Source organism: Podarcis pityusensis (genome assembly GCF_964106645.2).
Source record: "Podarcis pityusensis genome assembly, chromosome: 8".
NCBI classification, from domain to species: Eukaryota; Metazoa; Chordata; class Lepidosauria; order Squamata; family Lacertidae; genus Podarcis; species Podarcis pityusensis.
In genome coordinates, this window is record NC_138033.1 from 37281719 (window position 1) to 37299299 (window position 17581).

The 17581-nt window shown below is 46.1% G+C and overlaps 1 protein-coding gene across 1 annotated transcript in view; it reads right to left on the reverse strand.

The window, feature by feature from the left end:
* CNGB1 (cyclic nucleotide gated channel subunit beta 1) overlaps window positions 1–17581 on the reverse strand; it is a gene marked incomplete at its 5' end in the record, with an annotated part of 71912 nt that overhangs the window by 27817 nt on the left and 26514 nt on the right. The window contains 11 exons of the mRNA XM_081016771.1: window positions 4019–4055; window positions 4539–4614; window positions 5456–5582; window positions 5685–5718; window positions 7632–7713; window positions 8161–8233; window positions 9257–9305; window positions 9396–9528; window positions 10303–10345; window positions 11317–11350; window positions 13709–13842. Coding sequence (XP_080872897.1) covers window positions 4019–4055; window positions 4539–4614; window positions 5456–5582; window positions 5685–5718; window positions 7632–7713; window positions 8161–8233; window positions 9257–9305; window positions 9396–9528; window positions 10303–10345; window positions 11317–11350; window positions 13709–13842 — 822 coding nt within the window. The remainder of the gene's footprint in view (window positions 1–4018; window positions 4056–4538; window positions 4615–5455; window positions 5583–5684; window positions 5719–7631; window positions 7714–8160; window positions 8234–9256; window positions 9306–9395; window positions 9529–10302; window positions 10346–11316; window positions 11351–13708; window positions 13843–17581) is intronic.

Here is a 17581-nt window from a genome sequence, read left to right on the forward strand (position 1 = left end):
CTAGATCGCTAGGTAGGGGGCTGAAAGCCTAAACTTTCATGGTAGCTTTCTCTGTTCTATTGACCTCTTCATCAAAGTTCAGAGTACTGGTGAAAACTTCCATTAAGGCTGCTTCCTCCTGAGAAGCATTCAAACACTGATTGCTTCTCTGCTGTAAGCTCCAGGTGGGATTGCAATTGATTTTGAGGGATATTGCACTTTTTCTGATTGTAGGGCTGAGGGCATAAACACCTGTGGAGATTGTGCTGGGCTTCCATTCTTATAAACATCCAATTTTCTATGTAAGTAAGCAAGTAGTAAGTAAGAAAGAAAAGAGATGGAAGCAGCGTTGGGAAAAGGCTGATTGCAAATTGTTGTTCACATCATCCACTGGGCCCCAATAAAACATGACTTGAACAATCAATTTCACATGAAACACCCAGCATGAAAGCAGCCTTAGGAGATGGCTGGCCTCTGCTGCTTCTGTTTGATATTAATCTGATGGGTTTTGTGATGTTTCTATTAATACTTTGTACATTAATTAAGATGTTATGGTTGGATTGTGTTTTAAATAATAGTTTTAGGTTTGTAAATTGACCAAAAGGTGATCTAAAAAACCCAAACTAGTAAAGCTATAATGTCCTGATAGAAGAGACAGAAATACTTTGTCTACATGAGAGAGCTACTCAAAGAAAAATAATATTGGGTGAGTTGTAGCTTTCCTCATTTCCCAGCTTTGCCATATATATTCCTGAATGCAGTAAAAGACTATTTTCTGACTATTTTGGAGGAGAAACACTACTGGATCAAGAAACAAAGTGGGTGAAGGACATGGGGAATACAAAATATCAAAAACAGGCCTCCCCAGTCCAAGTCTCCGACCTCCCAATGCCAAATCCAAAATGTATTGCCATCCTTTACTTTTCTCCTACCTATGAATTAACCAGTCCTGCCTTCCCCAACCTGGTGCTTGTCCTACAACAGCCATCAGCCGCAGACAGTGTGCACACTGGTTGGGGCTGAAGGGCATTGTGGTCCAAAACATCTAGAGGGCACCAAGTTGGGGAAGGCAACATGGGAGCAGTTCTTACTGACTAGTGAAGCCTATTTGGTTAAAATTCTTCCATCAGGAATGTTGTCCTGGACCTGGAAACTAAGGATACTGTCAGGTCCCTCCCATAAAGCAAGCTTATTTTCTCCTGCTCCGGATGGTAGGACCCAAACCAATGAACTGAAGTTGCAAGAAAGGGGATTCCAACTAAACATCAGGAAGAACTTTCTGGCGGTAAGAGCTGTTTGACTGTGGAACAGACTCCTACGGAAGGTGGTGGACTCTCCTTCATTGGAAGTTTTTAAGCAGACATTGGACAGCCATCTGACATGGATGCTTTAGTTGAGATTGCGGCTTTGCAGGGGGTTGGATTTAGATGACCCTCAGGGTCCCTTCCAACTCTACAATTCAATGATTTCTATGATTTTCACATAGGACACTGCTTTTTCTTTCATGACCAGCTAAGCAATAAGGCTACCTCCACCTCATGTTCAGATTGCTCTTTTAAAAGCTAGCCTTTATTTAATTTAGAAAAATAAAATAAAACGTGCAAAGTCTTTTCTTCCTGATGCATTATAAATTCAGGCTGGTTTCATTTTTTGGAAAAGGAAGTCTTCAAATCTTCAGTGTCCCTTTGTTTCAGAGGCACTTAAGCCCCTTTGCTCCCTGAAACAAAAGGAGAAGAAGTTACAGTAAAGGAAAGAGTTTGGACTGGGGGGGTGGGGTGGAAGGGGTCTGGTGTTTTCACAGCCTCACTGGGAACATAAACCCATTTGAAATGCTGCAAAGCAAAACAAAACAAAAACCCTCAGCTTCCCCACCCCCCAGAGCAATTCCAGTTCTTGGTGGGTTACCTGTACCCCCTTCCCCAGGCTCTGCTACCCTCTCTTCCCAAGTGCTTTTCACTAACTCACTTGTTTTCTTGACCTGTGAAAATGCCTCTCGTTTGCCTGTACAGAGGATGGAGAGATGTGGGGGGGGGGGGGAGTAGAGAAACCTGACTTTTCACCTAGTTTTGCCTCTGGCCTCATCCACCATTAGAATGTGGCCCCTGGAAGGTGACCAACAAATATTGTGTCCCTTGGTTCCCTAAACTTGAGAACAATTTATACATATATAGATATATGGTATGTAATAATTATAGGGGTTGCTCGTGCGTAAGTTCCCGCCACTCCTGGCTAGGTTGCCTGGTTAAACCTTTTCTGTCTGGACAGCCCTTCACTTCGTGGCTGTTTCAGTCGCTAGCAGAATCCGTCAGTGGGCGTTTCTTAAATCTTTTCCAGCATAAAAGCTGTTTGACGCCAAGTCTCCTCCTACTCTCCCTGCGTGGAAGTCTTCTGCGCAGGGAGGGTGTGGGTAGCGGAGGACCCGTGCTCTCCTCGCTGGTCTCCGGCGAGGAGTCCTGGAGCCCCCTCGCCGATTCCCCCATCTGCCCCCCTTTATCCCTGGTGTTACGCTGATTTCCTTCCCCAGCAGATGAGCTGCCTCTCTCCCTGCTGGGCCCTTCTCCAGCATCGCTTGGGAGCCTTGCCTCCGCCTCTGGCTCCGATGTCAGTTCCCTGACATGGTATTACCCTTCTCCATGCCCACAGAAATACACTGGAGCTCAGCACCCAGGCCAGTGAGCAAAACGCTAAAGTCAGATTAACAGGATGCTTGCTAAACAGCCACTGAAATTGGTTTGGATCCTCCTGTCCCTGACCTGCGAAGCACAGAAGGCTTGTCGTCCTGCAGAGGGCTGGAGAGGTAGTATAATATTTGATTCAAGCCATACAATTGCATGCCCCCTTCCAACCTGGTCATAGAAATAAACTGGGAGAGGTGGTGAGCAAACAATTATCCACGGCAAACATCAAGAGCTGCAGTTATCAGCAGCATGGAAAGGCACGCGCCCACCGCAAAGTCCCCGGGATGCTAACTGAACTTCCTCATACATTCAGAAACATTCATTCAGCACTCATCAAATGTCATTACAGTAGCCTTCTTCAACCTGGTGTCCTTCAGTTCTTTTGAACTACAACTCCCATCACTCATTGAGGGTATGGGATGTAATCCACTGGCAGCAGCCAAATACAACATTCCTTGTTTTCCTAGAGTGGACATGCAAGGGAATGTTTGGTCCAGCCAGTCGAAACTTCCTGTTCCTCCTGGGCTGGAGCATCCTTCCTTGCATGTGACTAGTGGGTGAGAGTGACCTAAAGGGCAAGGCATGCTGCCACTCTCTCTCTTTTCCATCTTCTTTTCATCCTGCAAACTTCCTGGAATGAACTGCTGGCTGCCAGCCAATCAGTCCCTCAGGTCATCTCCCTTATGGGATAAAGCTGTTTGTATAAGTTTGTAACTTTAAGCCTTAAGCCTGCCTTCAGGGATCACACTATGCTCTGCCTGATCATGAGTAAACTTTCTTTTTATTGCTTATGACTAACTGTGGTGTCTTTATTCTTTTAGGAGGGATTCAAGGGGTCTCACCAGGAAAATATTAGAACACATTTCAATCTGGACAAGCCAGGTTGAATTGCTTATTGTCTTAAGAAACTCACACGAGTTTGCAGCTAGTTTTCTGCTGTGCATGAGAAGGGAAATGTAAACTCTGCTAAGTAAAGGAACTTGCTAGCACAAGTTAGGAAGGAGATTAATAAACAGTATATCCTCTCCTGCCACCCTGAACATTCCCACAGAGGGCATGGCTGTATGATGCTGGGTATGATGGAAAGATGTGGCCCAAAACATCCAGAGGGCACCAGGTTGGCAAAGATCTGCCTCACACATAATAAGGGAGCATTCAAAGGAACTTCTCAACTTCATTCCCCCTGCTATCTGCAAAGGCAAGTTTAACTGCCCACCCTCAGCTGTGTGAAGGTGCATCATAAAAGAAGCTGCTTGGATCTGAGGGGTAGAAGCCCACCCGTGACCAACCCTCTGAGAAGAAATGGCTAAGAAAAGCTGCCTCCTGAACAGCATAATGGGAAATGACTCATTATGACTTACTTGCTTGCTCTGGGCTCAGGTCTGCAGCTTCTGCACTCTGTTGGGAAGAGAAAACAAAGTGTGACGTCAAGGGGCAAGTTCTGCTCTCTCGTATCTGCCTGCTCCATTAGCTCCTAAAAGAGGTTCAAAACCATCCTCTCTCAAGTGTGGTGTAGTGTGTCAGACTACAACATTGAGAGACCAGGGCTGAAAGCTCCACTGAGTTGTAAAGCTCACTGGGTGACCTTGGGCCAGTCACCACCTCTCAGCATAATCTACCTCACAAGTGATTAAGAGGGTAAAATTGGGAGGGGCAGAACCCATTACCCCCTAAATCATCTCTATAAAAAGTCATCCTAAATTAATTCAATCTCCAAAATTGATATCCTACTCAGTAACTCAGATCACCACTGAATTTAATTCCACCCCCATTTCATCTTACCTACCCAGAATGATTTGGGACACAGCACTGGAGCAGCAAAAGAATAAACCGGCCCACCACTGGAACATTAAAAAGGGTACCCAATAGACCCTTCCTCACCTGTCCATCTTCCTTCCCTTTGGTCACAGGCTGTGGCATCACTTTCTCCAGTCCCTGAACAAACCAGTCAATAACACTGTTGGTCAGAAGAAGATCCTTATTAGAACCACACTCAAAATTTGGGGGGGACCAACAGCTCTCTGAAGAGCCCTTGCAACAGACCCAACACCTCCGAGGAATGTGTCATCTGACACTCAGCCAGTAGGAGACACATCCAAGTCCAGAATCTCAGGGCCTCAAGTCATGAAGTCTTCTCTTCTTCAGTGAGGTGACCCGACAAAGCCGAAACATAAGAGCATAAGATGAGTCTGCTGGATGAGACCAATGGCCCATCTAGTCCAGCATCCTGATCTCACAGTGGTCCATCAGATGCCTGTGAGAAACCCTCAAGCAGGACATGAGCACACAGGCACTCTCCTGGGTTTCCAGCAACTGGTATTCAGAAAGATATACTGCCTCTGACAGTAGATAAGTAGCCTTATCCTCCATGAATTTAAAGCCATCCAAATTGGTGGCCATCACTGCCCCCTGTGGAAGTGAGTTCCATAGTTTAACTGTGTGTTGTGTGAAGAAGCACTTTCTTTATCTGCCCTGAATTTTCAAACATTCAGCTTCACATAATTCTAGAGTTATGAGAGAAGGAGGAAAACTTCCCTCTATCTACTTGCTCCAGGTTATACATCATTTTCTAAACTTCTACCATGTCACCTCTTCCTCTAAAGTAGAAAGCCCCAAACACTGCAACTTTTCTTCATAGGGGAGTTGCTCCATCCTCTTTGATTATTTTGGTTGCCTTTTCCCGAACCTTTTCCAACTCTACAATATCTGGTTGCTGTTCTCCATTGCCATGCAAAGCATTTAGAAGCACCTGAATTGCTGGATCCAACTGGCCAAGCAAGGCTGCTCTGCACACTGACCTGGTCCCATCACCGCCAAGTGTTCGAGGAAAGAGAGAGAGGCTCCGAGTGGACTGGTTGTCAGTCGAGGCCCGGTGCTTCATCCCTGGTTCACTGAGAGGGCTGGCAGGTAAACTCCCTTTCTGTGCTGTGAGGGGGTGGGAAGAGGAGAGTTGGAGAATGAAGTTAGCATCCTTCCTGCAAGAGCCTGCAGCCAAATCACTAGGGCACCCCAAAGCCAGTCACTCACCCCGTTGTGCAGCTTGGTTTCCTGGGGTCCCTTCCTGGTAGCACAAATGGAGAGAAAGCAAAAAGAGGTACCTGTATTATGAATGCCAGCTCTGCTCCCTCACAGGCTTTTGCAAAGGAGTAGAAAAGGGCGGCAAGTGGCAGGTAGGGAGGAGCCTGCAGTTCAGAGAAAAGCATCCTTCATCCAAAGATCACAGGGCAGTTCACAACGTAAAAAGACAAAATGAGAACCCCAAATACATAAAACAAAAACAAGCCAATAGCCACCTTCCCACAAACACATTTGAAAGTCCATTGAATGTTTATCAGGCAAAAACCTTGTTATAGAGAAATGTTTTTGCCTGGCATCTAAAGATATGTAATGAAGGTACCAGGAGAGCCTCCCTATAAAATTTAAAACCTAAATTCATTTTTTTAAAAAATGATTTTTATTGAAAAAATTTTAAAATTACAGGGGAAAAAAACAAAGCAGAAAAAGAAAAAAGAAAAAACAAAGAAAAAACAAACCACATCAAACAATACAAATTCAAAAAGCAAAAATACACCACAAACAGACAAAAATAAATCCATCATTCTCAAATCCTCAACTCTGATTACCTTCTTTCTTTGACCTCCTCCTCCTCCCTTTTTTTGTATCCTAGTTAATAATTATCGCAGCAAATCCTTTCCATATTTCATAATATTCTGTCATTACATTACCTTAATCTATTTTCATCTTATCTTATAGAAAACCTTAAAACTTAAAACTTAAATCTTATTTTTACCGACTTCTCACAACCATAATATTCTTACCTAATTCTTTAAACATTTTTGTTAGAGCCAAGTAATTTCGTTCCAACATTTTTCTAACATTCATCAATTTTATAAAACAGTCCTAATAATAAAAAAAAGAAATAAAAACAATCCAATCTTCATCCAGCGTCCCTTCCTCCTGGTCCCGGGTTTTGTCAGTCCTTTTTATCCCATCAATCTAGTGCATTAACCTGGTAACCTTATATCCGAGGCCCTTAAGTCTCTTCCATGTCCCTTCCGCAGCTCTTCTTCATATTCTCCTTTCACTCGTGGGAACTCCAGCTTGGTGATGTTTTTGACCCTTTTCAACAAATCAGCCCCTTTTCCATAGTCCAGACTAAACTCCATGTAGTATTTAAAAACATGTTTCAGAATCCCTCCAAAATTAAGAGCCCCCACAGCTCCAAACATCTCACGGCCCATTGCCAGACTCGGAAAGTCCAAACATCCCTGCATAGGGGGGTCTATCCAACCCCCCATTTCCAAACCAATCCAAACTTTATCTTTCCAAATCTGGCTTTTTCCAAGTTCATTTGTCAAATCCAAAAGCTCATGTTCCTGCAAGGCCGCAGCTCCCTCTATCTCTGGCGCCCAAGATTCAGCAACATCCTCTTCTCTCATCTGCTCTGTCAGGACACACTCCTGATCTAATTCCTGGGTGGGCTCCACATAGTTTCCCACTGCCTGTTCAAAAGTTCTGACCGCATTAGTCATCAAATCCGTCTTCTCATTTAACTGTTCCAGTAGGAAACTGTTCCAGTTTCACGCGGAGCTAGTCCCTCCAGTTCAGAGGGAGTCCGCCATTGCCGATGGCGCCACCCCGGAAGTCAGCAATTTAAAACCTAAATTCAAACGAATGAATGAATTCTACAGCATTTGGGAGCTTCTGCAACAATTCAGCCCAGCTTAGTTATTTTGTGCAGCCCAAGAGACTGAAAGCAAACTTCATTATATTCTATTTTTTTAAAAAAACACTCTCTCACACACACCAACCTGAGGAAGAGTTTTGTGTACGCCAAAATCTCACACACCACCTTGTGAGCCTTGGGTGGTCCCAGCAAAGTATTATTTTGCAGTCTCCGTGAATTTTGTTTAAATGAAATACCGTTGCCTTTTATTTGTTTTCCTATTGGTTCTCTGCCTTGTCTGCACTTACCTCCGTCTTTTTCATGTTTTCAGGTTGAGGCATCATTTTCCCAAATCCTTCCCAAATCCAAGTGATCACTTTTTTCCCACCACTTCAAAGAAAGAGATAAAGAGAAAAGGAACACATTATTACGATTGTTCATCTTACTAGTCCACAATAAAACTGTCATCACAGCTACAGAAAGACACATGTTGAGAGTGTTTGTGTCCACATTATAGAACTAAAAGGAATACACAAAGAAGATTCCCCCCTGTGGTTCCCTTCATCCTGTTTCTGTGGGAAATTGCAGTCAAACATTGCACAAGTGCTAGTTAGTACATAGATTAAGATCATAGAGCATTTCTTTGCATTCCCAGCAAAGTGGCAGCATCGCTAAAGGTGCATAAATGGCACTCCAAATTGCTCCTTCAGGGAGGGGTTCCTACTAAGAAGCTTCATCTTCAGACTCTCTACCTTGAAATTTCTACTTCTGTATAATGTTTTTAGGATTCAAGCACAGGCGAAGTTCAAAATACCTGATGGGTTTGGGAAAACTTACATTTTATCCGGGGCGTTGTTGTCTGAGCTGTAGTACAGTTCATTCTGCTCCTCTTCTTCATCAATCACAGATACTGGTGGAAGTAGGGGAAATGAGAGAGAGAACAGGGGATTGGAAAAGAAGATACTTTCGCGCCGTCTGCTGGAAAGGGCCAGATTATCATTTCTATAACCTTCATATCAGATAACTCATTTTGCACTTCTCTTCCATCAATGTATTTTGCTGTGTTTTGTTGTTGTTGCTATTGGATTTAAATTATGTTTGTACACTGCATAGATATATTTTTATTCGCATCTTACTATAGAAACAAATAAAGCAAAATTAAAAATAATAAGTCCCCCTTTCCCTGGTCCTTAATGTTAGGGGAAGACATTCATCATGACATTCAGTGTGTGGGGTGTGTGTGTGTGATTAAACATTCCCTTTCCTGTTGCTGCAATCCTACCCAGTGTCCAGTTTAAGGAGGATTCTTAAATCGTTGACTTAATGGCAGGAGCTGCTGTGAATACCTGAGGGACAGATAAGAGGAACTCTGCGGAGTATTAAAGATATGAGAAACTGCACAGCTATGATTGAATAGGGGGCCCCTCATGCTGGTCAATTATTTACAGGCAACTTACCCCTCTATGGGGGCTGGTGGCACTGTGGTCTAAACCACTGAGCCTCTTGGGCCTGCCGATCAGAAGGTCGGTGGTTCAAATCCCCGTGAAGGGGTGAGCTCCCATTGCTTGGTCCCAGCTCCTGCCAACCTAGCAGTTTGAGAACATGCCAAAAAGTGCAAGTAGATAAATAGGTACCACTCCAGTGGGAAGGTAAACAACGTTTCCGTGTGCTGCTCTGATTTCGGTGTTCCTTTGCACCAGAAGCGGCTTAGTCATGCTGGCCACATGACCCAGAAAACTGTCTGCGAACAAATGCCAGCTCCCTCGGCCTGTAAAGCGAGATGAGCACCGCAACCCCAGAGTCATCTGCGACTGGACTTAACTGTCAGGGGTCCCTTTACCTTTACCTTTACCCCTCTATACATCATGTCAGGGAACACACTTCAGTGCCCACTCACAGGCGGGGGACACACAAACACACACAAGCACTTTACCTATTTCTTCCTCTTCCTCTTTCTCCTCCTCTATGCTCTGGACTTCTGTCTGAACACAGACCAAAAAAATAAATTTCACCATCAGAAACATTTCAGGATGAAAGCAAGACTACCATCAAACTGGATCACCCTTACTCACCACATCTGGGATATCAATGCTAGCTTCAAAGCTCTTGGCAGCCTCTTGCAGCATGACAGGAGAGTTCTGTGCCGGCTGTGGCATCACCTTCTCCAGGCCCTGAGATATCCAGGAGAGGACTCCTCGGCCAGGGCTGCAAAGGAGGAGGAGGAGGAGGACTGGGGTGGACAAAGAAGCTTCCTTCCTTCCAGACCTTAACAGCAGAAGCAGAGCCAAGACCTTTCCCCACCCAGAAGGCAGCTAGCTGCAAAGAATTGGGTCCCCCTCCCTATTATCACCCCAAACATATACACAGAACCACCCAGTCATTTAAGGGTGCTACTCAGATGAGCACACCCTGAATTGCAGAAAGCAGGGCCTTTGATTCAGCTGCCACATGGGAAGGAGGGCAGGTGTTGAAAAGGCTGCGAAAGAAATTAAGCTCCCCATCCCATCGTTCCCAGATCTGGTTTCTCACCCATGCTAGAGTTCCCAACATATGTGAATATAGCCAGATCCACAAACTCAGCATGTGGATCTTAACTGCTGTCTCCTGGAACTATGGTTCTGTAACAAATACTAGGGGCATTTTGGCCTGTAATGCAGATATGAAACTTGTCTTTGGTTTGTCTTCTGCCTTAACAGTCCTCCTCGTCTTGCCCAAAGTGGTGACTTGAGGGTCTAAAATCAACGCATCTCTACAAGGGGGCAGTTCTGGAGATCCCTGAAGGCCTCACTTTGTACAGTTTGCCACCATCCTCTGAGTAAACCACCTCAAAAAGGAGCCTTTCGGTGTGTGCTAGAAAGTTTCAAACAGATGACTCCTTCCCCTACTATTCCTTTTAGCCGCAATTCAGAATAAGGAACCCAGATGGAAACAGGGTACATGTGTAAAATAAGGGGGAGAGAAACAAAGAATGGCAGGTACCTGTCTGTTGTTGAGACAGAATCACGAGCATGTTCTTTGAACCCTAAATGGAGGAAAAGCCAAGCTTTAAGCTAAAATTATCCTTGGGTGCTACTTGCATTTCCAGGAGCATATAAGATTTCTCTGGATCACATTTACAGCCACAGAAGCTTTTTTGGTGATGCCCCCATGACACCTCCTTAAGGGACAGGGTTGCATTTTTGCAACTTTTCAAAGGAGATCCTGAAGTTTGGAAATGTGCATGGAGGTTCCACAGCACCTCTCTCCTCTACTGCCATCCTTGCACACTGCCCATACTTTTAATGTTCAAGGATGCGTCTGAAAATGTTGGCGACACAACAGGTGGTTACGATGGCTAACAGTGCAGAATTGTGAAGGGGTGTATGGAGAAGGTGACAACCCAAAAAATAGTGTGGGTGCCCCAGACTCATTCTAACTCCCTCCCACTTTGCAAGCCTTCTGGAGGCAGAGTCAAGCCACCAAGGTAGATAGTAAGCGAACAAGGCAATGCATTTGCAGCTTCATTTGCAGAGATGTCATCCAAAAGCAATAGCTGCCTGAACCCACCTGTGGGTCATCTGTCAGTAATTTGCAGGAGGGATTCAAACGCATACCAGAAACATAGATTTGTGCAATCCTAGTGGATTAGAGCTCTCCATCACCCTCCCACGACAAATCTACTAACAAAACAGGACTTCTTGCAGTTTGAGAAGTGCCAGGGACATTCATTGAAGTATGCGGCCAGCAAATTATTAATGGGAAGATAGGTAAACACCCTGCAAGTGAACCAGGCTGAATGCTCCTTGTCATATAACTGCCCTGGAAGCAAATCAGAATGAATACCCAGTAAGGGCAGGACATCTGCATGAGCTTTGCACTAGCAAATCAAAATGAATGCTGAATAAAGAGGCTGTCTGAAGGAGCATTGAGAATTTGTAATCCAAACCCTGCCTTGTCTCCAGGACTTATACACACGTACTCTTCTTTCCCCTCCCCATCACCCCCAATTCTTACCTTCTGCAACACTCCCGGGACTCCTTTCTGTTAGCTTGAGGATTCACAAGAGAGAGGAAACCACAATCAGAAAACAACTCTCAGGCAGTGAAATAGCACCCACAGGGTGGTAGAGAAGATCAGCCAGAAGCATCTTGCTCAAGCCCAACCAGTTAGTTCTCCTCTGCCTACTTGATGAGCAGACCATCTAATCTTAAATATCAGCCTTTGGACTAGGGCTCAAAGCCCTCCACACACCTTTCTGTAATTTCTTTCACTGTGTTGCTGTGTAAATGATGGACTCAGGGATGAGAGAGGGGAGGGCTGTCCTAAGATTGGCCACTGTGAGCACAGCTTACTAGACTTGGTGGGCCATTGGTCTGATCCAGCAGGCTCTTATCATAGTCTTAAGGGCTGGCAGCATATTACACTGCAGCCAGGTGTATCACATTAGCTCAGCCATTCCCCTCCAGAGGTTTCAAGCTACAGCTCCCATCAGCCCCAGCCAGCAAAGCCAAACTTGGTTGGTGAGAGTTGTAGAGTCCAAAACCTCTGGAGTGTACCACGTTGGGGAAGGAAGGCTGCCTTGGACAATTGCATTTGCTGCAAAAGCTGCAGCTGCCTTAACAAAATTAAAAGTAGCCTGGAAGCAACATCAGCTCTTCAACCCTCTGCAGACCTTCCAACATTTTCTCAGTTGTAAACAGGGACATGCTTGGAACACCATCCTCCTAAGCATCTCTGCCAAACACACACACAGCCTCCAATCTACACTGCGTGCTGTGGAAGACTCAACTCCAGCGGCGTAGCGTGGGTTATCAGCACCCGGGGCAAGGCAAGTAATTTGCGCCCCCTAACCCGGGGCAAGGCAAATAATTTGCGCCCCCTAACCCGGGGCAAGGCAAGTACAGTAATTTACTCTCCCAAGCAGCAGCAGCAGCGAGGCTTCTCTTTCCCCCGCGCTCTCCTGGAGCTGCCTCTTTTCTTTCCTTTTTTCCCTTTCTCCAAGGCTTTTCGCTTTCTCTCCTTAATTGATTCCTCCTCCACACCGCAGCGTTTCCTAGCTGCTTCCCCCCCCCTTCCCCTCTCTCTCCTCCTCGCTCTGCTTGCCTTGCCCTGCACCGGCAGCAGCAGGCGCAGCCAGACCCCCGCCAGCCAGCCCGCCCGCCCGCCCACCCGGCTTCCTCTCCTTTTTTTGCCCGCGGCAGAAGGCTTCGCTCTCCCCCTTCCGCGACCTCCTCGCCAAGCCGAGCGAGCGCGGGCTCCCTAACCCGTGGATTTTAGTAGGGGCAGAGAGCTGCTAGTGCGAGCGCGCCCCCCGCCCATGTTGCGCCCGGTGCGGCCGGCCCCCCTGGCACCCCCCACGCTACGCCACTGCTCAACTCTGCCACTGCTGCATTCGTGTACACAATTAGATTGGTTGAAAAGCCAAAGCACAGCAGGGTGAGTTAAGCTCATTTTATAAATGGAGCAGAAGGTGAGCATAGCACACTCCAGTTGTGTGCTCTTGTTTTAATTTTATTCTTTAAATAATTTTCATTTATTACAATAAATGTAATAATTTTGTATTACAAGCATATAGCATAACATCTCTAATCCTTCTCTGCTACACCTCTCATCAACTACCAGGTTACACATTAATGCAACTGTTTCTTTATCAACCCACACAGATTATCCAAACCTTATGTGAGGGGACAGCACATAAATCGTCTCATCTGTCACAGATAGCAAACAATTTTTTTAAAAAAGAGTGTAGTTCAGACCGTACTGTTCACACTAACCATATCTGCAACAATGCTCTGGAGAGCTTTTCTTTAAGACCATTATCATTTGTGTATTGAATAAATTGCCACGTGGTAAAAATTTGTCCTGTGTTTTTTTTCCTATTCCTTTTATCACTTTTCAATTCTGAGTTATTTTCTCACTAATGGCCAGTGGCCAAACACTTTTGTTCTATAAATTAAGGATAGTTGTTGCTGTTCTTGTTTTCATAAAGCACATCAGCTCCCACTTGAAACCACATCCCAACGTGTGATCATCTCTGCTGCTGATCCATTCTCAGCTGTCCTGTAGTAATCCTCACCTCATTCTCACCACACCATTCCCACTGCTGACCCTTAAGATCAAGCCTGTGTTTGCCAGGGTAGAATGTGACATGTCAAAAGTCCATGGAATTAGTATGGTCCAGGACTGGCCCAATACATTTTGGCACCTGAGGCGCATGCCAAAATTGCACCTCCCACCCATCCCCACCAGGGAAGAAATGAGTGAGGAAGGAAGATCTACATCAGGATCTGCTGCCCCCATGAATCCTGCCACCTGAGGCAGTCTCTCCATCTTGCCTCATGAGCGGGCCGGCCCTGGTACAAAGCCCCCACCCCACCCTCAGCATGCCTTTGAGATGTCCACTCACCTGCCTTGCAGATATAGGCCCAGCTTCTACAGCTATTTGGTCAGCCTGTGTGTCTTTCCCCACTACTACAGCGATGGGGGAGCTGACAGGAGGTTGCGGTATGACTTTCTCAATCCAGCCCAGCATCCTGCCACCTGCAGAAGGCAGAATTTCATTACTGCTTCTTGCCAGGAAAAAAAAGCCCAAAAAGATACCACTAGGGGAGTCTGTGGGCATTTCTGGGCAGCTTCTAATTCACACGTTTAAGCTGCACAATGAGAGTTGATGGGGAGATCTTGCTCCACAAACCCACTTCCCCCAGAAGATCAAACTTTTTGTGATAAGTGAAGGGGAAAGTGAAAATGCACCGGAAAGTGTGAAATAACACTTGTTTTGATGTATTGAATGGATTCCAGGGCTTCAACAAAAAGACACGCACATGACTTTATGGCTCCTCTCCCCAAACCAGCTCACCTTACTTCATCAACAGTAACAATTCAAGCAGTGCCAAAACAGGGAGCCAAACACAAGCCGGCAGTTATTAAGCATTTTGAGCATATAGCACCCTCAATAGGCAACAAAGCCTTACTGCAAATTCTCTCCTAGCTCTCTAATTCAATAGGAAGCTGCCTTATCTGCAGGAACATCTTGCCGATTGTCTAGAACTGGCTTGCTGTGGCTTTCTGGGTTTCCAAACATGTTCCCCCGCCTCCTACCTGGAGACGCTAGGGGACTAACTCAGGAAAATTTGACATACTAAGAAGGTCCTCTACCACGGTTCTTTACAGAACCACTTTGAACCACTCAGTCTACCCCACAGAAAACTGAAATTACCTGCAGAAAGGCTAAAGAGTCGTGGATGCCATCATGGTCCTGTTGCCTCTTATGCCGGGGGTGGTTCTTCCTCCGAGGGCAGGTAGGTAGAGCAGAAAGAGTTGCAGGCTTCCCTTGTCATCTATTGTCGCTGCTAGTTAGAACAAGGTCCTTGGCTATCCTGCTACAATGCAACCCTCTGAGAAGCTGGGAAAGGGATTAGCTGATAACACAGTAAACAAATTGGATTAGGGAGGCTGAGTTGTTCTAAAAACCAGGAGAGAAAAGCAGCCCAACCCGAGGCACCACCCAAATGAGAGAACATCTGCCCTGGAGCAGAAAGAGCTTAGCTAGCAAGAGGTTGTGTACACATTACTGTTGACTCCTAACTCTAGCACACTCCCACTGCTGGTGTTTAAAGGTGAGCACACATGACATTGGCCACAACCCATATCTATCCTGTTGCTTCTTGAGAAATACTGCAGTTTGAAGTGTCTTCCCTCACACTTGCTTCCATCTCATTTGAGAACGGAAGTTGTAGTTCGGATGAGGTGTATACATTTCAGACAACTGTTGTTGCACATGCTCAGATGACAACTTCAGTGAACTGGAGCCCAGAGGGTGTTGCATTTGCAGGGAAACAACTCAGGTAATGAGCATCAGGCGAAGACATCTCTTTGGTGTGCACCGCAATGTACAAATGTGACTTGAAGCCCAGCAGTGTGGGGCTGGGAATGACCTCGCTGCAGTCCAAGATACTAATGTGTATGTAGCCACATTCACACTTTTGCAGGCAAAGCTCCATATATGACTCGTTCACGGCTTACTAGCACTGGACAAAGAGTATACTGAACATTCACACGCCACTGCCCAAAGCAGATGGAGTGGATTCTCAATCTTCAGGACCAATCTGCGGGAGCCAGAGGCCAGTCAAGTTAATTGTGTCATTGCAGATGCTGTCAATTAAAGGATGATCCCTTTCCCACTGACTCTGTGCTGCTAACAGGATTTTCTACTGCCCCTAATCTCTTTGAATAGGCCTGTTCCTTGCCAGGCTTGCTCATATGTGGAAGAATGGTGTAGATGATGTTATTCCGTAGTAGCAAGTCTCTTCCTGGATCATCCAAATGTCCTTTCACCAGCTAACACCTTGGTTGCTAGGAAACTATTGCTCTAGCACATGGGTAGGCAAACTAAGGCCCAGGGGCCAAATCCGGCCCAATCACCTTCGAGATCCAGCCCACATGTTTTTATGGGTAGAATTTAAAATGCATCTCTGGGTTATTTGTGGGGCATAGGCATTCATTCTTTTTTCCCCAAAATATAGTCCAGTCCCCCACAAGGTCTGAGGGACAGTGGACCAGCCCCCTGCTGAAAAAGTATGCTGACCCCTGTCTAGCATTCACCAACAAGTTGTGCTGGATTAGTAGAATTTCTCCCTCCTCCCCCTTAATCAGCTGTTCCAGAGTTGTTCAGGGTTGCTGAGATCAGCCATATGAGTAACCAGCACTGAGAACTGGGAAACACTGGCCTGCGAGCGCTCCAATGGGAGAACAGCCTTTACCAAAGGTGTCATGGGCTTTGAAGACACTCAAACTCAGGACGAAAGGGAGAACCTGCTAAGAGGAAGGCACGTTTGGCAAACCTTCACCATGATCAACTCCTACCCAGAAACCTATGTCCCCACTGTGGAAGGATGTGTGGATCCAGAATTGGCCTCCACAGTCACTTATGGACTCACTGTTAAGACCGCGGTCATGGAAGACAATCTTACCCAGCTACAAATGATCACCAGAGAAGAAGAGGACAATTTTTTAGAACAAACGGAGTGTTATTATATTGTGTTTTCCCTTATCTGCGTTGGCCCTCAGAAAACTAAGGACTAAAATTGTACCTTAGCTCTGAATATCCCTTGTGTTTTGTTATGGCTTAGAGTTAAGCATAAATCTATTTATGTGCTGTCACTGCTATTGTAAAGGGTACTTGTGCTGATTTTCCATCCATTTAATGGGTAGGCAAACTAAGGCCCGGGGGCCAGATATTGCCCAATTGCCTTCTCAATCCGGCGCATGGATGGTCCGGGAATCAGCATGTTTTTACATGAGTAGAATGTGCCCTTTTATTTAAATGCATCTCTGGGTTATTTGTGGGGCATAGGAATTCGTTCATTCCCCCCCTCCCCAAAAAATATAGTCTGGCCCCCCACAAGGTCTGAGGGACAGTGGACCAGCCCACTACTGAAACAGTTTGCTGACCCCTGACTTAACCCCTAACTTAGACTTCGCCAATGTAGTGCCCTCCAAATGTGGTTGCACTACAACTTCCATCATGCTGTGCTGGCGGGCAGGCAATCACTCTGGGATTGGTAGAGATGGAAGAGGGTGAAAAGGAGGCACCAGAAAGCCAGAGCCCTCCTGTCTGGTGTGGTGGAGGCTGGTCCCTTGGGCTGGTCCCTTTATTATGCTTTTATATTTGTTGAAAGCTGCCCAGAGTGGCTGGGGCAACCCAGTCAGATGGGTGGGGTACTACTACTACCACCAGTAATAACAACTGTCTTCTGTCAGCCCTCAGCCAGTCCCCACTTGCCTGCCTTCCTACAACCAGTCCAGGGGGCAGCCCTGACTGTCAGCTTCTTCCTCCCTAATCTCTTGTAGAGCTAATCAGGGAGGGGATTGGGAGCAATGTCAGAATTAGTTTGCTGCCTGTCATTCACTTTAGCTTTGCCTGTCATTGGCTCTGGTGCCCCCTGCTGTTAGCCTCCTTGCCTTCTGCCCCACCAGTTCTGTTGGATACCAACCACCACTGAGCTGGTGGAGGCTGATGTGGCAGCGGGGTGGGGGGGAGGGTCTCCAAATAATGGCTGCAGTTGACAGGTTAGGAGTGTGGGTGTGCTCTGCTTTCTTTATTGCTGTTTGTGGGTAGGAAGTGGACACCACACAGCAATTTCTGTTTGCCCAGCCTCCTACATAACAACATAAGAAGGGTGCACTAAATCAATTGGGGATTGAAACATTGAACTGCTATAGCCCTTAAGGATGTAAGAAGAGCCTTCTGGATGAGGCCAATGGCCCATCTAGTCCA